Genomic DNA, 24141 nt, shown 5'->3' with positions numbered 1-24141 from the left:
TCGAATTCATTGATGAAAAGTTCTGAATTATGTGAATCCAAACATTTTGTCTGAAAAGAAAAATCCAGAATTATTTGCACCCAAGTATTTCATCAACAAAAAGTCCAAAATTATTTAAATGAAAACATTTCACTAGTGAAAAGTCCAGAACTATTTGCATCCAAACATTTCACAAATACAATAAAACACATTTAAAACAAACACACAACAAATTCATGTTGATAGCTAAGTGTTTTTGATTCCCCAAATATTACCCTATCATTTGTATGTATAGTTTTCCTGGTCCCCGGAGGTTCCTTATAAATGTGTTTTACTGTAATGAAAACTCCAGAATTACTTTCATACACACTGCAAAATGTATCTCAACAGTAAAAAATAAGAATCATTTGCATATATATGTTTTTATTCTATAAAATATAGTTAGTACTTTCAAGTATCTTATTAGTGTGAACATGTTAAGGCATTTCTTCTACCACCTTCTCTTGTCGTTCTTGTGATGGGATCCACCTGTTGACTGCTATTTGCTAAAATAAAAAAAGGAAAACAGAATATTTTATAATTTTTTTTAGTTGGGAAAGACTATTATTATATTTTAGAAAAAGTTAATTTGGAATTTACGTAACTGGGGACAGGGTTTCTCCCATTCTTTCCAATTGATAATTTTAAAAGTAAATAATCATGTCAGGGTTTCTTTTCTTCACACATAGAATGAAAACAATCTCTACCTGTACTTTAAACTTGGATAGACATCTAGGAGATTTCATCTCCTCCATTGTGAGGCCGCTTCGGTTTAATGACATAGCATAGCATCAGTTCCTGTGTAAAATATAAAACATACTAAAGTCTGTACCATCTGTCTGGTGTACCAGTAAAACAGCTCTCAGTTGATACTCAAAACATTTTTATTTTCAATGCTTAAATTTTCTTAGGTTTTACCACTTTCAGATTTTAAACAAAAAGATCGTATTTTTCATGGAAATTTTGAAACTGACCATAACTGTCTCCATCAGTTTTATCTTAAGTGATAACTCCTTGAAGATACAAACTTTTACAGTTCTTGGACCAATATGAACAAGCATGCTGGGTATTGCTAAAGCAATGCACGTCCCTTACAAGTCCCTGCTTAAAATAGTAACAGTGACATTGATCTTCACCCCAAAACCCTGAAAATTTAACTTGATCTGTAGCTACTCATACTGAAGTTACATACCAACTTTCACCTACATACCTTGAGAAGCATGGCTGAGAAAATTGCGGAAAACTGAGTGGGCGGATGGACGTAAGAATGGGGAGGAAACCTATAGTCCGCTTGTTTCACTGGTATTGGTAGGGGACTAAACACCCTTATAAGTATATATTCTAACTTGAACATTTATATCCAGCGTTATCAAAAGACTTAAAATGCAAGACCTTCACCTATAAGTGATACTCTAAACATTCAATTTAGAAATCAACAAAGTTGGAAAATCAAATTTCTGCAAAGCTGAAGTACATGTATTAACGATGAATGGTATGGGAATTATGATCTCCGCAAATAACAAAATGATTTACATGGTCTACAGAAATTCATTAAAAAATGAATTTTGACTCCAAATACAAATTTACATTGAAGATATACTTGGTAAGTTCAGCTTTATACCTTCGCAACATGTTCTGTGATTCGATTAAGTCCTGCTAAAGAGATCCAGGAAAAGTCACGACCTTTGACCCCTGCTACCTCTGGTACGACGTGCATTTCCTCTTCATCGATCATCTTGACTACTACAGAATAGCTACCGTGATAAAATGGCGGACCAACTTTGTAGAGAACTGAAATAATAAATATCATTTGATTATCATCACCGATCTGTCAAAGGATTCAACTCATGGGAAGACTTTGGCCCTGTTGGGCGGAGCTACATCGTTCCTGGTTCAGTGGGGGAGGGAGAATCTAGTGTTCCAGACTAAATTAAATCAAACAAGCTCAACAGTTCTAAAGGAGTAGACTTATCAAAGAAAAACATTACACGTGTTAATGTCCCCGAAGGTAGAGAAAGGGTAGTAATCCAGACGATTCTGCTGTGGATACAGGTGTATACACAAGGTCTCTCCAAAAGTCCAGGTAATATATGCGTAAAAACGGTGAGCCAAACAAATGACGACTACTCTATACCTGAAACATGTAATGTATCTATACCAACATGTTCTCATTGCACCTTTGAAGAGAAATTGAGCCTGCATAAGTAAGTGTTTGCCTCTTCTGTCCAAAATACATTGATCTATACTCGTGTATAGTTTTGGTTCTCTAACACTATACATGTATGCAATTAAGCAATTATGTAGTGATAATGTTGTTTTCAATATTTCTTGTACGAGTATTTTTTCTGGTATAAAAATTAGAAACAAAATTATGGGTTTTTTTTCAAAGAAAAATTATGACACTTGAAAAGACAAAATTTTAGTTTTTACGAATCAAGGGATTTGTTTTTAGTACTTTGTACTCTGTTGATTGAAGCTGATCTTGTTTCACATGTTCTAACCGTCAATGACAATATATAGATATACCTATCAGTTCTTCAGGTGTACTACAACACTGTAAAATAAAGGTCACTGCAATCTGATATAAACCATATCTTGATCTGCGCTTCCATTCCGTAAACTAAGATAGGATTTAAATCAGATTGAAGGTCACTGCGACCTATTTTCAGCTTTGAAGAGTACACTGCATTTACTTTCATTTCTTTAAAGTAGACATGAGGGAATATATATAAGTGTTTTACAAACTTTTTAAATGACACTTTATGATATGTTCAATCTCTTGAATTTGCTCCCATTCAATGTTAAAGGGGCATTCCTTCGTTTGGACATCAGAAACATGCACAATTTCTATTGATGAAATTTATGTCCGGACAATAATCATATGATTGTTTGTGCCTACCTGTAATGAAATAAACACAGAAATGTACAGGAAAAAGGCGTACCATATACAAATACATTTTTTCTATGTGTCTTTGCAGTAATTAGTGATGCTTCGGGTCAAATTAAGAATTATCAGGACTTAATACACGAAGAACTTTGGTTCATCTTGAGAGTAAAACTGTCGTATTAATGTAAAGATTATAACTTTTACTACTTGGAAAAAATTCAACTTTTCCAGTAAGTTTAATTCTGATGACCTAAACTTTACTCAAATGAAGGAATGCCCCTTTAAAAGAATTTTTGTTTGGTCTTGTCAATCAGCTCTGTTCTGACTGCTTTAGACTCCTTGTTCATGAGACTGAAAATTAATTCATGAACATCTACAACAGACAACTATTATAATAATAGCTTTTGTTTATTAATTCATAAATAAACATAGTTGTGACCCTTACCCTTCATAAACGTCCGGTCTTAGGTCTCCTTGTACTTTTTCAATGGTCTCTAATATTAATATGCAGATCTGTATTTTACCTCTTCTCCTTTGTTTTTGAAGAACGATAACAAAAACAATTTACTAAATGTTAACTAACTAAAGTCTGTGCTAAACTTGAGCCCCGACTTTGGCACCCATCCCAGACTCCTAAAGAAGCAGTATACAACAGACGATAACAAAAATTTACTGAATGTGAACTTACTAAAGTCGGTGCCAAACTTGAGCCCCGACTTTGGCACCCATCCCAGACTCCTGAAGTAGTGGTATACAACATAGTTGGGAAGGAAGTCTTGTTGAGTTTCACAGAACCTCGTCCACAGCGATTGTAGATCTAGTGTCTGAAGTGTAAGCATAACCGTTAGTAACTACCCAAGATCTATACAGAGCATTTTCTCACTTAGTCATAAATCAGTCAATTACTGCTTGAAATAATTTACAAGAATTCAGAAATATGTATGTTTTTTCAGGATGTTATATGATAAATCTTAATCAAACTTAAAAATATTAACTTTAAATTTTGTATCAGTTGTAATTTGCATTCAGGAAATATATTTAATTTTAAATTATCAGTTGTAAACTCTGTAAAACAAAATCCTAGTACTGAAGAGTTTTACTCTGCATAATGTCTAATAAACAACTGATATATATACTTTTAACACAGCAACACTGACAGAACTAGTGTAAATGATTCAAAATTTTACCAAGGATTATATAAAACTAACCTTCTCGTTGTCTGTCACAATAAGGCAGCCCAAACCAAAGCTGAGGAAGAAAGCCTGAAAACAGACCCGCGTATTACTTTTAATTAAACATACATGTACATGTATTTCTAATAAGTACAGGGTATTATGATTCTATAATAATGATTTAATTCCATTTTATTTCATGGTTATTTTTTTCAATAATGGTTACCTCCTCAAGGCTGAGATGAAGGAATTCCTTCATTGGGTAAGCATCTTTCTTTAACACTGGAAGCCATTTCCGTCCTGAGATTTTTCTATATCGCCCTTCAGTCTCGCTGTCCGAGTCTTCAATGACAAGCTCATCTCCTTCATCCTCTTCTTCCTCACAAAGTCGATCTAGCGGACGATTCGTTTCCAATATTTCTGATGTTTCTTGGTCATCATGAGATGATGTAAAAACTTGTCCATCAAATCCTTGATTATTCATATTAGATTGATCATTTGATTCTCGAGTTCCATTTCTAAAATTATTTTCATCTATCTGTTTCCGCCTATCTAATGGTAAAGGGTCAGAATGGTTTTCATTGAACTCATTTATACCAGGTTTTGTACTTATACTTTCACTTTCCAGTCTTACATTATTACCACCATCACATAATCTACTTTCATTTTCCACTGATTTATTATTGTCACATAATCTGCTTTCACTTTCCACTGGTTTATTATTGTCATGTAATCTACTTTCAGTCTTCATCATTACAACATCAACATCTACACCTTCTTTTTTGAATGGGGAACTTCTAATGTCACTTCCAACTTTAACAGTGTTTTCATTATCAATAGGTTTTCCTTCACTTGAAGAAGCACACCCCCAGAAATCTTCATCTGTTTCTGCCCAGTCTCCCATTTCAGTGGTTTGGAAATTTTTCTTACGATTCTCTGCAGGAGATGCCCAGAAATCCTCATCAGTGTCTTCCCAGGTTGCAGCTACAGTTGGCCCTGCAGGAAGTGTCCTGTGTGGACTGGGATGTTGATCGATTTCCTTATCATCTTGAGAATCAAGAACTAAAGTGAACATTATAGATTTAATATATCTTATATAGCTAATTATTTTCTGCTTCCTGATTTAAACAATTATATTTAGTAAGCATCACTTATCTATTCGCTTGCAAAAATATATATATATATATATTATATATAAAATATCTATACTGATTAATTAATAACTTCATTAATGTTTGAATAAATATTTAAAAACTTACATTGCTTAATAATTACTGCAGTCGGACTGTTCAATACGAACAGATTACATAAATTTTGATCAATGCTCCATGCTATATGTAAACATGTATAGTTTTCAGACAAGAGTGCATATAAAATATGCTTTAATTGGACCTAATCCTACAGATATCTCATGTTTCTATGGTAACAGAAATTCCTTTTAATTATTACCTGTAATTTTGGTGCTCATCTTTTCGTCTAGGGTCTCGACTTCCACAGAACTGTCATATTCTACAAGGTCATTGGCGGATATTTCACTACCAGCATATTGTTTTTCCAACTTTCTCCACTTCATGTGACGGATGTAACTGTAGTAAAACATAATTAATTGATTAGATAATATTTTGATAGTTTCTTGTTTCTCTGTTCCTCTCTTACTCTCTTTCATTCTGTCAAGCTCTCAATATCCCAATTTCCCCGCTGGGCAGTTTGTATTTCTTAGGAAGCTTGGATCACAAAGTGTCTTGTGATTTCAAAAGGTGCTTTTCTCCTACTGCTCTGGATGGCAAGTGATTGACCTTCCTTATGTTGCTCAGGAGAGACTTCACTTCAAAATGGTCCTGGCAGTGTTCATGGAGCACTAAATTAAGCAAACACACACTCTCTCATAATTTCCAGGCAATGTGTATCATATTTGTTCTGTTATTTATTAATTAAATCCAATAAATGTTAAGTTATTGCTGAACCATGTTTGGAAAAAAGATACAGAATTCACTTGTAATTTACACAGCTTTCGAGCCCATAATGGAATATATTACCTTCTTCTTTTTGTCAGTTTAACCGTAGTTGTCTCCCCTGACACGTTTTGAATGTCCACAGACTTTGAACGCGAGGTAAAATCTGGTTTACTTTTGGACAAAGAGCCTTTTCCAAAGAAACCCTGAAACAAAAGTGGGATATTACTAATTATAGGATGCACATAATATATTATAATTATAGTGAATGGGTGCAGTAGATTGTGAGTTCATGATCATGAAAATTAACCATTCTAGGTACTCTATATTCCGGATATGTACTGACTGTCAGCTGTTGGTGATATAGATATATAATATACATGTATATATAAAAGTACATTTGAAGTTTTGATGCACAAGCAACTGTCTATTTCTTTTTGTGGCAGCTACTTGTACGTGCCTGTAAAAGTGGTAATTCTTAATTATTATTATACATGTATATAAATTCTTATATATTACTGTGTAAGTCAATGTAATGACTATTTATAAGCTAATTTTATCTCTGCATACATATCAAACACATAATCAAAATTAGTTTGATTTTTTCATATTTCAAAAGAAATTACATTCACAATAAAATTACAAAATAAAGGAAATCGGAAAAAATTAAGAAACATAAAATTTATTTTTTCTTTATTTTCCGTGAAATATCAAGGTATTGTTAACACTATCAAAAACAATATGTCCAATAATGATACTTTAAATACTTTGATTAGGTAGTTATCCATACATACTCTTAAATTTAGAAATATGTATGAAGCATAAGAGAGGAACTCAAGATTTTTATAAGTTGTTGTGCCAAAAAAGTACCAAATCCACGGGAAAAAAAAGATGGAATAAATTGTTTGAATTTGATGAGGACACATGGAAAATGATAAACATGTATATGATACTTTTTACTGTCACTAAAAATTCTAAATTACAATGGTTACAATAACGAATAAACCAACACATTCTCACAACAAACTCTTATCTATTTAAAGCTGCTCTTACAGATATAGTGCTCTTTGTTTTCAATGTAAGGCTGAGACAGAGACTATTATTCACACACTATGGGAATGCGAGAAATTTTGAGTTCCTTCTTGATGCATTGTTTATATCCCACTTGGTGATAACAAGGAAACCTTCCTTCTTATTTTATTTAGTCAAAATAGTATCAGTAGTAGACAATACCATAATTTTAATTATATTTATAAAATATATTTACTAAGCGAGATGTTTACAAACATCATTGTCAGTAGCTGCTCTCAAAAATGTTATCAAAGATAAATATTATACTCAGAAATATATTGCGGTTAATAAAGGTGAAATATCTTTATCGAAATTTAATATTGAATGGAAAAAATTGGAAAATTTAATTAATATTTCTTAAACCCTGTCCTCAGTTTTTGCCAAAATAAAAACAAAAAACTTTAAAATATCGTTAAAATGTATATTTTTAAATACATACATACATACATTGTTAATCCCCTCAAACTTTCTGACACAACTTTATAATATTTTTTTCTCAATCCCCCCTCCAACTAATCTCTCTCTCTCTCATATCTCACTTTCTAATCTAAAACTTCTAGGGCCTTCTTTTCTGTTTCCTATCACTTCTAAGCAATGTGCTCATATATATAACTGAGATTTAATTAGCAGTAGGTCAATTTGACACAACCACAATAAATTCTGTAGTTCATCATTAATGAATATTCATTGAACAAATAAAAACGTGTGAGGGTTAAATTGTTTATGTATGAAATATTTGCATTGTTATAAACTTGAAAAAAAAAAAAAAATTACAAAAAAGAAATTTTGAGATTGACAGAATAAGAACTCACCATCTTGTATAAGAAATCAATATCCCCTGAATGTTTGACTGCCACATGGTTACCATGGAGCTCTCCTGTGTAGTAAAACCATGTTTTGTCATTGGCAGTCTCCCCTGAAATAGTTGCTATGGGAACAGGAAAAGGTGGTTCACGGTTAACATAAACCCTCCGTTTTTTGCGTGGATTTCCAATACGTGTAGACATCTTGTAGTTCTGAGTCAAATTTAAAACAAAAACATTGATACAAAACATGAACACAAGGGGCAGGGGCAGGGGCCCCGGTGGCCGAGTGGTTTTTATTCAGGTTTCCTGACACTTTATCACTAGCCCTCTACCTCTGGGTTGCCATGTGGGGCAGTTGCCTGGTACTGACCGCAGGCTGATGGTTTAATTTTCTCGGGGTATTCTGGCTTTCCTCCACCTCCAAAAACTGGCTGTTATATAAGCAAAACCACTATAGTGAGTTAGAATCTTACTTTGTAGCCCCAGTTCAAAATTTCATATTGCTGTGTTTTAAATTAATCTGTCCTTTCAAAGTCAGAATGTCATGATAAACCAAAAGGATTTTTTTTATGTGTATATATGTATGGAACCCTGGTAAATACTTTTGATAGCTGCAATATACCTTTCAGCTAGAGAGATCTTCTTATAAGCCTGATCAGTAGCCAGAGGTCCCGGGTTCAATCCCTAGCAGAGGCAGTGATTCAAATTTTAAATTGAAAACCATTGTTATAAACTGGCCATCAAAGCTACAATATTTTTGCATGTGCTAAAGATACCGTATTTGACCTAATAAGGGCGCAGGGTGCGGGTAATTGACAGTGGGGGCACCCTTATTAAGATTAGTTATTCTGAAGTTTTATGAAACAGACTATACCTTATAGCAGAATACCAAAGGCTGTGGAAACGGTAAAATATTCAGTCATAAAAATATTTCAGATGAAGATATCTATTCATTATCATATATTAAGCTTAAACATCACTTGAATATTCCTGTAAACTTGTAAACCATGCCAGCTGATCTTTAGACCAGAGAACATGTGTTCCACAATTTACATTTGTATGTTCAAATGGAACTCTTTTGTGTTCTATTCGTAGACACAGGTGATTTCCCAAATCATATCAGACATCGTTTTCTTTGACCTCATAATTGATTTATAATGTCTTTTACTAGCTTTCTGTTCTGAACAAAAGTTATTTATCAACAAGAATGAAGTCTTTTACTTTATCTTCAAATAAAGATGGTAAGTTATAATTTGTATGTGTGTTTAGTTTCGGGTGCTGTTTGCACTGACATGTCATCTGTAGGAATAGACAAAATGTGCGAAAACTTGTGTTCCAGTTACTGAATTTGCTGAAGAAAATTGAACACATAAAGTAGCAAAACATTTCACACGAATCATTACTTTTGAACACCATTTTGACACTCGGTCAAAGATTTATTTCCTTGAAAAAAGGTAGGGGCGCCCTTATTAGGGCAGGCGCCCTTATTAGGTCAAATACGGTATGTCAACTTTTGTCATTTGTTCAAAATTTTGCACACAGTAAGCATGCATACAGTAAAGCAATTGTCTTCTCTTTCAGCTCGATATATTGACATTGTTTTTCCATTTTCCATTTCCTGCATGAGAAATCCATGTTTTATCTGTGAAAAGTATTTTGATGGTGCCAGTTTTGTAGGGACAAATGGAAATGATGTCAAAATGGCAATGAAAATGTTCGGGGTGCAGAAAAATAAATATTTTGAGAATGAAACAGTGGGACATGATGCTAATCACATGAGTTGAAAAGAGGACATACTTTTCTAGAAGGTGCATTTTGTCCAGTTGTTGCTAAATCCAAGAACCACTGACCACAGGCATCTGCTTCTGGTTAGTAGGCCTATTGATAGAAAAAAAATAGCCCTAAGGTTACACATACTATAGAGACATATATAGATGTATATATATATGTCTCTGCACTACTTGGAGTCTCTGCACATACTTAATCAAATGATATAGTATGAGGGTCTTATATTTTTTCTATTAATACAAACCAGAAGTTATGTGTAGGGCTAATATTTGTTTCTATTAATACTAACCAGAAGCAGACTCCTGTGCACTGACGGCCATGCACCAATAAACTACAGATTCACGAAAACATGTTGGTGGTTCTTTACTTGGATAACACTCCTGAGGAACAGAGTTATTGAAAACACATAACAACCGACATCACAATAGGCTCCTGTAAGAACAACCGTGAAGTGGCATTTATATGGAAAGATGCCATAGTTATTACATCTTAGATCCGTAAAATAAACCATAATACCTGAAATTAGTTCGCGAGTGGACTTGACGGGCACCTGCTAATGGGAGCAGACATCTTGCATTGGGAAGACATTTTTTTAAATACATTTTTGTGATAAAAATGTTCGATTATTCTGATTAATGTAATACGAGCATATTTTTTTCATGCAACTTTATTTATGAAATTCTTTTAGTTTTCATAGAGAAAGAAATAAGTATATTTTTAAAAATAATGGGGATATAGTCAATATCAAATTCGCAAAGAAATGACTTGTCCCCATCAACCGGAAATACTTCTTATTTGATCACGTGACACGAAGCATATTGATTATTTGGGTCATTCAGGTAGACGTTGGCGAGCTATCAACAATTTATTGACATGCTGGCTTAAACGGTAAGCCATGTGATAGGATATTAGGCCTATCGATTAATCCCAACATTTACATAGCCGGCGAAGTGGCGGTAAGTTTGAGTCTTCCACTATCTACGTGGATTGCAATTTCTTAATTTGCTTGAAATGAAGTTGTATATAATATGCAAACAGTTGGACAGTCTTTTGTGTCGATGTGTATTGGTACACACATATACATCAGTGTGATTTGTTCACACATTCTTGTTATTTTGTCGCGCGGCCGACACCTTTGGTGTGATGGTTTTCTTTCACTTCTATAGCGTATAAATCGAGATATGTGATATCGTTACAGTACTGTCCGCGTAAAACTTGTAAATACTGTTATACAGTTAAGTTAACATTTATAGATATATTTTCAACGTACATGTTGTGGTCAATGTTATTTCCATCTGAAATTAACAACAGTTTGTGCCTGCTTATATTAAAAAATAGTCAATATATGATACATCTTTAAAATGAGTTATTCATGACACATTTTTAACTTGGGGAAACAGTCGTTTTGGTAATTAGTTGGTTTAATTATTTTTTTTGTGTACACCTTTATAATTTGCGTCAGTGTGAGTTTAATGTATTATTCTAAATATATATGCATGTATATATATACATCTGTGATTAAAAACATAGCAGTATTATATCATATTTGACATAATGATAATGCTGCAAAAACAAAAGAGGTGAGGCAAGTAATACCATGTTGAGAGAAAACCTCTCTAAATTTTTCATGACTTTTCATTGTTTTTTTTTTGCGTAATTATAAACAAACTAAAAAGATATTTAAAATTATGATATGAATACAGCACTACATGTTTATGTAAAACATATATACTAACAATGAAAAAAAAACAATATTAAGACAAATGACATGCTGCACTTCTTTATAATAGATATTAAGATTTTTATGAAAATCAGTCCCGTCATACATGTTTTAAATTAACAGCTTTTAATCATAAAGTATATATAAGTCTCCCAGGAGAGTAAAAAGTATATTAAATGAAGAAACAAAATGAGCCAGCAACACTCATGATCACCACACCAGGTTACTCCTACACACCAGGTATACATTTTTAGTGTTCAGGCCTTTTTCAGAGGGCTTTTGGGGGCCGTTAATGGGACCCATTTGCAAATGAAATTATTTCATATTTAAGCCAAATTCCCAAAATTTGCAGTATACTCATAAAAAAGTCTTCCCCAAATCGTATATTTTCTTCCCAAAATGAGACAAAAACCCCCATATACTAAACCAATAAGAAAAAGCTCTGAGTGTTTTGACGCCGTACATGGGTCAAGGAAATTTCTTTCTGCAAAACCTTTTATATTGGACTAAATCATCTAAAAACAAGAGGCCCATGCACCTGAATTTTGATATATTTTGGTAGATTTGATTCCTGTGCTCTTGAATATGAGGTCTGAATGTGTTCACTCCAGCATGCTACAAGCAAAATATATTTTGTTCTATGTGTTGGTCCTCCAGAAGACTTTAAAAGATTTTAGCATATTTGAGCCTGGTAGTCATAAATGAAGGTCAACATCATGCTCATTCATCTAAACAATAGTTATAGCCCTTCATCCCAGCATGATATAGGCCCAATATCAGGTTTCTAGACTTCTTGGTTAATGATTAGAAGTCATTCTAAAGTTTTAGCATATTTGACCTCTAGCTCTTTGACCTTGATTGAAGGTCAGGGTCATTCATTGGCATTCATTTGAACAGTCTTCATAGCCTTTAACCCAATCATGCGATAGGCGTAATATCAGGCCTCTAGGCCTCTTGAATTGGGTATTGAGAAGAAGTCATTTAAAGATTTTAGCATATTTGACCCTTGTGACCTTGAAAGAATGTCAAGGTCACTCATTTGAACAATCTTGACAGCCCTTCACCCCAGCATGCTATAGGTCCAATATCAGGTCTCTAGGCCTATTGAAATTGGTTATTGAGAAACAGTTATTTAAGGATTTTAGCATATTTGACCCCTGTGACCTTGAATAGATTTGAACAATCTCGATAGCCCTTCACCACAGCATGCTACAGGCACAATATCAGGTCTCTGGGCTGTTAGTAATAAGGCGTTTAAAGGTTTTAGCATATTTGACCCCTGTGACCTTGAATGAAGGTCAAGGTTATTCATTTGAACAATCTTGATAGCCCTTCACCCCATGGCCAGCATGCTTTATGCCTAAGATCAGGTCTCTATGCCTTTTGGTTATTGAGAAGAAGTAAAAATAAATATTAAACTCCTTTAGCCTGGGTCAAAATGATTTCTTTTTGTCATCTTTGTTGGATATCATCCCAGGAAGGGCCCTGCAGGAAGGGCCCTGCAGGTAGGGCATAAGAATTGTAACTGCTGCCCCCATTGCATGATCGTAAGAGGCGACTCAATTTGGGATCCTATCTTTTCTCTTCTTTCTGAACAACTTTCTTCTTCCTAATGTCTCCCTTGACAATGCCTCACTTTTGGTCTCAGTTGAGCGTTCGCCCCTGTGAGGAAGGCTTTGGGTTCTGTCCCCTGGCTGAGACATACCAGAGTCATTAAAAATGGTAGTTGCTACTCCTGCTTAGCGCTCAGCTTATTAGGAGTGGGATGACTGATTGGCCCGTTGTCAGTATAATGTGACCGGTGGGGTGTGCTGCTGGCTGTCTTCAGCAGTATGCTTCAGTGAGGTAGCACTATAAATCGGCAAAAGTTCCTATCACAAGGAGACTTAACACGAACATACCGCAGCCTCCCAAACACACATACGCACTCACCACACACATGCATGTCGCACGCATGGGAGGCCGTCCTTAAATGACCTTAGCTGTAACCTGTTGATAGGACGTTAAACCAATAAAACCAAACCATCCCAGGAAATCTAAACCACTAAAATATCTTGAGTCTGAGTCTTTTGCAATCTGAATAAAATCAGCTGTTACATGGCTACGTTTACTACGTACGATCATTGTTACGTTCATGCAGGTGACCTTTCGATTAGCCAATCACATATTGCTGCTGGCAAAATCTGTCCAGGGCTTTGATATTCCTGGTGACGGTACGCTTAGTCATGATTTAAAGATCGGAGAGAAATTGAACAAAGCTCAGCGATGCAAAACAATTATGAATATGGCGGTGACAGCGACGCCCATGTTATCGTAAAGATTGTACGCAGAGGCAACGTCATATAAAACGTTTTATTACAGAAAACTGAAATTTGCTTATCGCTACATTTTATCTGCCATCTGTGGCATCTTTTGTTGTTATAATCAAAATAATGCAACCAAAGGTTTTGGACAGCTCATCTCTGATTGGCTAATACATAATGAGCAAACATTGTCGAGGGGGTCACCTGAACATTTTTTTATCAATCATATTAAGTTGTTTAAGTGAATTAACAAACATAACCCCTGTGACCTTGAATATGGATCAAGGTTATTCTTTCACAAATTATGTAGGGTAAAACGTACATAATCCAGGGCACATATCTACCATTGAAATGTTTTTATTAAAATTCTGGGTCTTTCAGTTAATAATGTATGATCAGATTAGTAAGTTTTAACCAATAATACATTTTTACATAATTAGACCTCTGACCTTCATGCAGGTTATAGCTAAATATGATTTTCATTAGTGAAATACCATAATAAATAAACTGGTATTTTTTACTAAATTTTAGTGTTATGATTAGTAATTAAGAAATTAATATCTTTTGTACCAAACTTCATGTCATTTTGTGTTAATAGTTTATTGTGACTGGATTAAACAGGCTGTGTTTAAGACATGTACACATATTGACCAATATATTATCTAACATATATGTATACATGTACATTTGTATATACAATCTGTCTATTTTTATTTGTATATTACTTTATGATTTTATTGTCTAACTTCAATCACGTTATATGATGTTGTTGATAACATAATCATAATAAACTCCATTAACAAGATAAAACTCTGATCTGCTATTATCAGTAATGTAAAATGTTGGATGTTTAAAAGAAGCCTTTATTATATGATCCCCTACCGGTAAAAATCAAGGGTCAAATATGGATGTGCATGCCTTGCCAGTAAACTTATATATATATAATTAGGAAAAATTAGAACTGTCTTGATTATTTTTCCTGAATGAAGCATCTCATCTCTGAGTCACTTAGGGGAATTAATGTGTGAATTTAAAAAAGAAATTTTTTTTTTTAGAACTTTCAATAAATTCTCCAAAAAAAAGAATGAAATTTCTTGAAATTCTCTAGGAATATTTAATATATAGCTATTATAGGTTTTTTAGGAAACTGAAAGTATTGTGATTACATGCTCATGATCAGATCTGCAGAAAATATTAGGGATGCTTACATTGAAATTATGATTTATTAATAAAAACAGGTTTTTTTTTTTATCTGATAGTGAATATAAAAGTGTATACACAATGTACATGGGCATACGTTTTATTCAACTTATAAATGATTTTTGAAAATGAAATCCATTTGAACATATACATGACAAATAACAGTGTCTTAAATTGCTGTTGGAAACGCACTTCTACTTAACAATCACTGATAACGCTATACAATTATCGTATATATGGCATATTGACCAGTTATGATAATCCTTTGTTTACATCATCGTAAATTTCATTACAGGTGTCGACATTGCCCAGCGGTCATTATGATTGATACAGTTCGGCCAGTGCAGTTGATCCAGGGTCGTTATTCAAACATGACCTTCAAACATGACCAATTTGACTTAAGAAAATGACTGAAGAAAATTCTTTTTGCGGAATGAAATAAATATGGACTGGACTTAAATTTGGATCTGTTGTGACTAGTTAGTGTAGTGAAAAAGTGGTTTTGTTGGAAATCTACGAAGTCTAATTACGAATGAAAGACTAAAGTTTTTGTCTCTTATATGATTTTTTAAATTGGTGCTTCTAGGTTGTTTAAAGAGTTGTTGTCATCATTTACATTGCAAATCGTGTTTTACCATCAAGGTATTCTAATTACGTTAATATCTTCTTTTTGTGGCAATGAAATCTAGTGCTACCTTCACCTGACTCATTAAATGTATAATTTGCATTGCAAGGGTAAAATATGTGATTCTAATGGAAGAATTGTAACATCATTAATTGTAGCCTGCTGTTAGTTCAGAAAGAAACCAAAAAGACTTTAGAATTACTTTTTCATGCAGCATTAATGAAGCAAAGAAGAAAGGACAAGGGATATGTTCTTATTGGAGAAATAGCCGTCAATAATGAATCATGTCTTTTGAAAAATTCTGTTCTCATTTCACAAAACTAGTTTTCAGTTTCATCATATTTCATATTTTCTATCTTGAAAAAGTCTTCTGTGCGACGTGTGATCGCAATGTTTCAAGGACGTCAAACGATTGCATCCCAAAAACATTCACGCAATGTTTGGGGGGAAATATTCCATTTAATTACACATCACTGGAGTTTGTCAGTGATTCCTCAAATCTGATAGAAGTTGAACAAAAATTAAAACTATGGAAAGGACTACAGGGGGCCCCAGAGTGTTGGCTTGTTGTCCAGCCATTCCTGTGTTCTGTGTATGTTCCGAAGTGTGACAATACAAGAGGGCTCGTAGAGTTACCCAGTAAGGATGCTTGTCAGAGAGCACACGAAGCCTGTAAGCTTGTGGACGATGTCCAGGGATGGCCAGAGTTTCTGGGTTGTTCCCAAAGTTACTTTACAGAAGACACAGACTGTCTGGTAAGTACACGACTAAACAACTGTTTATGTCGATGTCCGTTAATACCAAGTATTAAGTTAATGTCATGATTGTGGATGTCATATCTTATAATGTCATGTTTGTATAATGACATGATTGTGGATGTCATGTCTTACAATGCTACGCTTGTATAATGTCATGTGTTGATGCCATAATGTCTTATAATGTCACGCTTGTATAATGACATGATTGTGGATGTCATGTCTTACAATGCTACGCTTGTATAATGTCATATGTGTTGATGTCATGTCTTATAATGTCATGCTTGTATAATGACATGATTGTGGATGTCATGTCTGTACAGTTAATGTCACATGTTGATGTCATGTCTGTTAATGCCAAGTCAGTCTTTTATTATGTACATCATGTCACAGTCTTTTATATATGTTATGTCACATCAATGTCACATCAATGTCACATACATCTGTGAAAGTCAATATATATGTAAATATAATGTCTGTGTACAGTAATACTTATATGTCTCATGTCTATAGATGTTACAATAATACTTCTGTTAATGTCACTTTTTGATTAGCATTACTGGTATGTTTTCTTTAAATGTATCATATACCGTAGTAATAATGCTATGAACATTATTTTTCTACATTGGTTTAAAACTTTTAGGGCATGCTTAAAATATCACGAATCCCTCATTTTCACAAATTTTATTCAATTTTCTGTATATATTGTAATTTGTTAAAATAACACGGAAGTTCAGCTGACGGGACTGCTAAATTGGTTCGTTATAGACAATATTTCACTATGTGAAATTTGCAATATAATTACAGAATTACATAGAAGTAAGAGGGAGAATGAAATGAGAATCGAAATCTGTTCACAATATCCATAAAATTGCTATAAGCGTGTTTTACTGTAGTATTCATTTGAAAAAATAAAAGATGGTCCAATCGATGCATGCATATATATATGGTTTCTTTGTACAATGTGTAAGTTAGAAATTGTAGTTTTAGTAAGAAATTCCATTGCTAATACATTTAGACTTTTAAATTGTACTCAAGTATTTGTAAACATTACTTGATCCATTGACAACCAAATGTCGGTAAAGCTGTATGTTTATATCAAGTTCGTTGATGGGATAGACATTTAATTTCCCGACAAAAGAAGCTTGTGTTTACCTTTCGACATCTCGCCACAATTCTGTAAGTCTGGTTAGCATATGAAAAACAAACATTGTTATCAATTTAAACAGCTTGTGTAAATTTTTTGTAATTTATTAAGTTTAAAAGTAAATTTGAACATTACATATATACACTATAGCATTATTATATTATGATATAATTGAATATGAGAAAGTAAAAATTGTCCCAACTTTTTTCCAGAGTTTTGTGATAAGTTAGTCTGGGAATCTGAAAAAGAATAGTAAATATGGATATTGTTTGCTTTATCACATAAAAAATTAGAAAATGAAGAAATAATGGAAAATTAATTGATATATATATATATATATATATAAAAAGGAAAAACCCAAAAACAAGATAATAATCCCCATACATAGCTATATATGACATACAGTTTGTAAAACACATTTTGAAAAAAAATTATTTTTATTAATTAACCTATAAAATTATATTTTTTTTTGTATACTAACTATTCTTTGTAGGTTTACCCGTTCTGAGTTCGGCTACAGGTAGCAGGCACCTTTGGATATGTGTGCCATGTACAATTTTGTGTCGTCTGTGAATTCGTAGGAAGCGTCTTTTGTTGGCCGTCAACACAGCTATTGTTGGTGCCCATTCAACAGAGGGAGGAAATGTCCTGGTCTTCAATACCAATTTACTCAAGGGGAATCTGTTTTTAGTCATATCAATGTAAGGGGTAGAATATTGAAAAGAGAATGAGACCCTGTCTGAGGTCTGATCAGCTTAAGTTGTTAAAAAAAGTTCAAAGCCTAACTTTTCATGAGTTACCCTGTTAAATTGTTTGTTTTTGGTGTCGGATAATATTCAATACATCTATACCCGAGTCACCCTATGATTTTTGTTACTCAGTATTTGAGTCCTAGACTCATGCTTTTCCCAAGAAATTTGTGCACTCAAATTTTGAGTGTCCACACTAGCTATCATCTTTTATTCAGTTTTTGGACTCGTCAATATTTTGTGGTGTTCTGGCCATGGGCTCAGCTCATCTGAAAAAATCTGTAAAAATTATTGGTGTCACCTTCTGTCAAATTGTCCTATCTTCCGACCTGTATTACTATTTCACTATTTCAGGATACCTAAGGAGTATGGGCAGTCTCCAAATGTCAATAAAAACCAAATACAATTATACGATTAAACTTTTGATAAAAAAAATAGTTAAATTGTTACCAGAAATAGTTTGTTATGTACATAGTAGGTTAGGTATTGTTTGATTTCTATATTGACGCTGTGATAAGGTGTATCTTTTAGGATACAGAGAGTACATTTAATGAGGACACATTTAATTTGGTGTCAGAAGTGTGGAGTTACACCATTACAGGGCATTTTCACAAAGTTAGGGGGGGAATACTGGAATCAGGTTGTCCGTCCGTCTGTTTGTCTGTAGACACAATGTTGTACCAGCTACTCCTCCTAAACTACAGAGGGAATTTCAACGAAACTTTATGGCAATAACCCTTATACATTGTAGATATGCGTAATCTATATCATGTTGTAATTTTGTGGTTACCATGGTAACCAGGTCACTATACTTCGTCTTTTGGGTGAGTCTGTAGATCTAGACACAGCGATGTACCGGCTACTCTTCCTAAACTACTGAGAGAATTTCAACGAAACTTTATAGCAATAACATTTAACCCTTATACATTAATATTGTAGATGTGCGTAATATATATCATGTTGTAATTTTGTGGTTACCATGGTAACCAGGTCGCTATACTTCGTTTTTTGGGTGAGGGGGAATTTTGTCCAGTCAACTACTCATGATCATAAACCTGTGAACTGTCAAACTACACAGGAGTGATAGGGACCATGTATAAATGTGCATGCATGATATTTCTCTTCAGAGTTTTTGGTTTCCATGGTTACTAGGTTTCAATACCCATATTCTTGTGGAAAACTTTGTCAAGACAACTCATTCCTATATAGCTGTCAACCAATTTCACAGGAAATATACAGGAATGTTAGGGACTCATAATGTGTACATATGCATGCAGGTTTTTTCCCCACAAATTAAGGTTGCCGTGGTAACCTGTTTACTAAAAACAGGTTTTTGTTGGCAAATCTTCCCCGGAGGGCTGGGGGTATGAGCTGGCCCTCTGGACAACAGTTCTAGTTCTAAAGGTCACTTCTGTCTATCAAGGTCATTTCTGTATACAAAGGACATCTGTCTATAAAGATCACATCTCTGTATATTTAAATGTCACTTCTTTATATATAAATGTCACTTCTGTATATATATATATATATAAATATTTTAATGTCACTTCTGTATACAATGGACATCTGTCTATAATGGTCCCTTCCTTGGGTGGCCTTTATAGACAGGTTTGACAGTATTCTGTATTAATTGATAATTATATATATATAATGTGAATTTTGTCCCAGAGACAATTATATTTGTATTATTTTTTGAGGTTGAAGATTTTCAAGGGTTGAAATGCGGCTAGTATAGCTCTGTACATATAAAGCAATGATTTTGGAATTATGGGTAGGTCAGGGGTATATTTTACCAAAGTTCAAGGTCACAGCAGGGCTGGGGTTAACGTTTATGATTAAAATAGAAAAGAAAAAGAATACATGTTTTAGGGTATACATGATGTATATCAGCATTGTTTTTATTTATTAAAAAAATTCAGAGTGGAAAGCATTTTCAATTATTATTCTATATATAGCAAGTGATTAAACTTTTTATTTCAAAGTTGATTTGAGTCAACTTTTTGTAAATTCTTTACAATTTGATCATTGTGATTATAAATCAAATCATATGTCAAGGAAAGTCTTTGAAATGATATCGTATATAAATTCTTGTAGGCGTTTAAATGCTTAAGTGGATATTTGATATTGCTAGGTATATAAGTTTTAGTCAGGAGAGGGCAATACCAAATTTTTAAGGTATACCAGGTAAATCAGGGTAAGGTGATCATTTGGATGTTCAATAACTTTTGTGATTTGAAGGAAAATTGCCTTTGCGCTGGTCATTAAAAAGCCATTTGGCATTTGTCCGACAAACTTTTTCCTCGACTTATTTGACATGTCTTTTTTGACAAAAAATATGTACCTTGTATATATATGTGTAGGTTTATAATATCAGCTTTGATAAGAAAAGATATTACAATAAGACTTTAAGATTTAAGGTTTTTGGCGAAGTGTTCAGGTAAGATTTTTGTATAGGTATTCATCGAATCGACAGCTAGGAATGTGAGTTCATTTCATGTCAGGCAGGGAACGAATGACCTACAATAATGAGTAGGTCTTTCAGATTTATAAGTTATATAGGTAGTTTTGATACTGCAACTTATGCAGATTGAAACCAAGAAAGAAAGTAGTAGTAGTAGTACCCATGAATATCACATGATTTAATTATACAGTAACAGAAATGCAGAGCACAAAATAGCTTGAAACCATGAGGAAATACCCACAAATATTTCATACCCACAAATATTTCATATTCTACAGTAACTGATTACACGAATGCAGAGAACAGAACAGATTGAAACCATGAAAGAAAGTACCCGCAAATATTTCATTAATGAAGTAGAATTCTAATTATATAATATGTTAATTAGAACAGAACAAAAGAAATAAACCATAAGTTTAACATGTTTTACAGAAACATAAAAACAGAGATCTAACTAGCTTGAAACCATGAAAGAAATTACCCACAAATATTTTGTTTTATACAAGGGTACAGTTAAATTTGGAGTGTAGTACTAGTCTGAAGAAACCCTGAAAATCAGTGACATATTCTTCCCTTTTTCTTCATTTTAGAAAATTATCACACTTTTATGCCCCTATGATTTAGTTTTCTCTGATTCGGTCTGTAATTCTATCATTCCGCTGGCTGCGATAGCTCAGTTGGTTGGAGCTCAGACCACATAACCTCAGGTGAAGATCCCAGGTGTATGGTTGGATGCTCCCTTGTAACCCATGTCAATTTGTGTTTATTGGGAAGCATAGAAACAGACCGGTCTGTGCTGATGTGGCTATAATCATGTCCCTGTAAGACACTTTACCCAGATTGTCCTGTATGGCATTCGATGGGCCTAGCCTCCTGTATGTTGTTCAGTGAGGTAGTCACTAACTACTACAAGGAGACCTTGCTTCAAAATGACCCTGGCTGTTCACGGGGTGATAAACAGAGCAAACAAACAAACAAACAAACAAACCATCATTCTATCCATCTGTCAGTCCAGATCTGCTGCCACAATATATAGATTAAAACTTTTTCTCGCAAGTTTTTTGGGGTGATTTGTTTGGTTTTAAATAAAGTAGGGAACACAGACATTCATGGTGTACCATCCTATTTCTAGTATCAGCTGAAGACCTTCTCTACTGGGCATAATTAGCAAAACAATTATATCTATCAAAGCTATTGTGGAGTCCTGAGTAACGTTATATTCAGGCATGCATACAATATATACTAACAGTCCAAGCCATTACTGTTTCTTTAAGATTTCTATCCATAACATTACAAATATATGGGAAACCATCCATGATCGTATCTAAAGAAACAATTGTACATGTGGAGTCCATGAGCTACCTTTATGAAATTTAAATTAGAACATGGATATATAATCTATGCTACCACCTTATAATTTATATACATTTCTTTTTCAATTTCCAATTCATAACGGTATAATTTGTACGCTGTAAAAAATAAAAATATATTGAAATGTGATATTTTTGTGTTTAATTAAATTGGCCTGCTTGTGTTATATACATGTATATTAAAAGTGTGTGATTTCATTGATTACGCTGTTGTAGCTGTATCAGGTCTAGATCTCATAATAGTGATAAGTAAGGTGAGCTTGAATTTTACTGCAAATTATTCAAAATTAATCTGACAATGAATGAAGTAAATTGGTCCATGTAGATCACTTTAATTCAAAATTTCATTTCTTACGATTATGTACATAGCTTAAGCAAAGTTGAAGTTGTATTAATTTTTTACTGGTTGAACAAAATGTGAAAGCCCTTTGTCCTTTTTTTTGTACATGATTAATTTAAACTTAGAGTTTGACATAATGTAGTAAAACTGCATTTTTAGCTCACCTGGTCCGAAGGACCAAGGTGAGCTTATGCCATACCGTTGCGTCCGTCGTCCGTCGTCCGTCCGTCCGTCCGTCCGTCAACAATTGACTTCTTCTTCATAACCACACATCAGAATTTGACCAAATTTGGTCAGAAGCATCCCTATGGGTAGGGGACTCAAAATTGTACAAATGATGGGGCTGACCCCCCTGGGGGCCTCTGGGGCGGGGCCAAAAGGGGTCATTTGTGCGCTATTGATATAAACGACTTCTTCTCTGAAACCAAGCAATGGCTATCACTCATATTTGCCTGGTAGCATCACTATGGGGTGGGGATTCAAAATTGTACAAATGATGGGGCTGACCCCCAGGGGCCTGAGGGGCGGGGCCAAATGTGGTCAATCTGGCTATATTGATATAAACGACTTCTTCTCTGAAACCAAGCAATGCCTATTGCTCATATTTGCCTGGTAGCATCATTATGGGGTGGGGATTCAAAATTGTACAAATGATGGGGCTGACCCCCCAGGGGCCTGAGGGGTGGGGCTGAATGTGGTCAATTTGGCTATATTGATATAAACGACTTCTTCTCTGAAACCGAGCAATGCCTGTCACTCATATTTGCCTGGTAGCATCACTATGGGGTTGGGATTCAAAATTGTACAAATGACAGGACTGACCCCCCAGGGGCCTGAGGGGCGGGGCCAAATGTGTTCAATCGGGCTATATTCATATAATTGACTTCTTCTCTGGAACCAAACAATGGATATCTCTCATATTTTACTGGTAGCATCACCTTGGGGTAGGAATTTGAAATTGTACAAATGACGGGGCTGACCCCCTGGGGTCTGAGGGGCGGGGCCAAAAGGGGTCAGTTTTACAGAATTGATATAAACAACTTCTGCTCAAAAACTAAGCGATGGATATCACTCATATTTACCTGGTAGCATCACTATGGGGTGGGGATTAAAAATTGTACAAATGATGGAGCTGACCCCCCAGGGGCCTGAGGGGCGGGGCCAAATGTGGTCAATTGGGCTATATTGATATTAGCGACTTCTTCTCTGATACCAAGCAATGAATATTGCTGATATTTGCCTGGTAGCATCACTATTGGGTGGGCATTCAAAATTGTACAAATGGTGAGGCTGACCTCCTGGGGGCCTGAGGGGCGGGGCCAAGAGGGGTCAATTTGGCTGAATTGATATGAACAACTTCTTCTCTGAAACTAAGCAAGGGTTATTGCTCATATTTGCCTGGTAGCATCCTTTTGGGTAGGGATTCAAAATTTTATAAAGGAAGGAACTGACCCCCACTCCCCCCGGGGTGCAGAGGGCGGGGTCAAAAGGGGTCAATTGGTTTAAACAACTTATTTTCTGAAACTAATTATATAAGTAATGGATATCACTCACATTTGTGTGGTAGCATCCCTATGGGTTTGTGCCAAAAGTTAATTTTATTTCATGGATTAATGCATTTTTTGACATAAAATCCTCAAGTACCCATATAAAATGCCTATGATATATTGACATAGCAATACCAGTGACAAATATACTTAATCATCATTCTTGTTTCATATCTCATGAAATCCAGGTGAGCGATACAGGCCCTCTGGGCCTCTTGTTATAGAGCTCT

General features: G+C 34.4%; 2 protein-coding genes across 3 annotated transcripts in view; one reads left to right on the top strand and one right to left on the bottom strand.

Annotated features, from left to right (window-relative positions):
- Nucleotides 1-385: 385 nt before the first annotated feature.
- On the bottom strand, nucleotides 386-10266 carry LOC117316752 (tRNA-splicing endonuclease subunit Sen2-like). Its single transcript, XM_033871515.1, is given in 12 exon segments — nucleotides 386-524; nucleotides 726-782; nucleotides 784-816; nucleotides 1640-1809; nucleotides 3594-3729; nucleotides 4114-4167; nucleotides 4304-5139; nucleotides 5527-5663; nucleotides 6114-6235; nucleotides 7913-8116; nucleotides 9704-9784; nucleotides 10211-10266. Coding segments are annotated over 10 exon segments (1809 nt in total). The 5' UTR covers nucleotides 8108-8116; nucleotides 9704-9784; nucleotides 10211-10266; the 3' UTR covers nucleotides 386-455.
- Nucleotides 10267-10495: 229 nt separating this feature from the next.
- The window catches only part of LOC117316386 (smoothened homolog), a 35297-nt gene continuing 21651 nt past the window's right edge, over nucleotides 10496-24141 (top strand). Inside the window, exons 1-2 of one of the 2 annotated variants that reach the window (XM_033870925.1) lie at nucleotides 10496-10650; nucleotides 15213-16297. In XM_033870925.1, the coding sequence (XP_033726816.1) occupies nucleotides 15827-16297 (471 nt within the window). In that variant the 5' untranslated portion in view covers nucleotides 10496-10650; nucleotides 15213-15826. The remainder of the gene's footprint in view (nucleotides 10651-15212; nucleotides 16298-24141) is intronic. The other variant, XM_033870927.1, reaches the window with a different exon arrangement.

Source organism: Pecten maximus, chromosome 18 (assembly GCF_902652985.1).
Source record: "Pecten maximus chromosome 18, xPecMax1.1, whole genome shotgun sequence".
NCBI classification, from domain to species: Eukaryota; Metazoa; Mollusca; class Bivalvia; order Pectinida; family Pectinidae; genus Pecten; species Pecten maximus.
The sequence above is the reverse complement of the archived record's forward strand: the minus strand, read 5'-3'. Positions and strand labels throughout refer to the sequence as shown.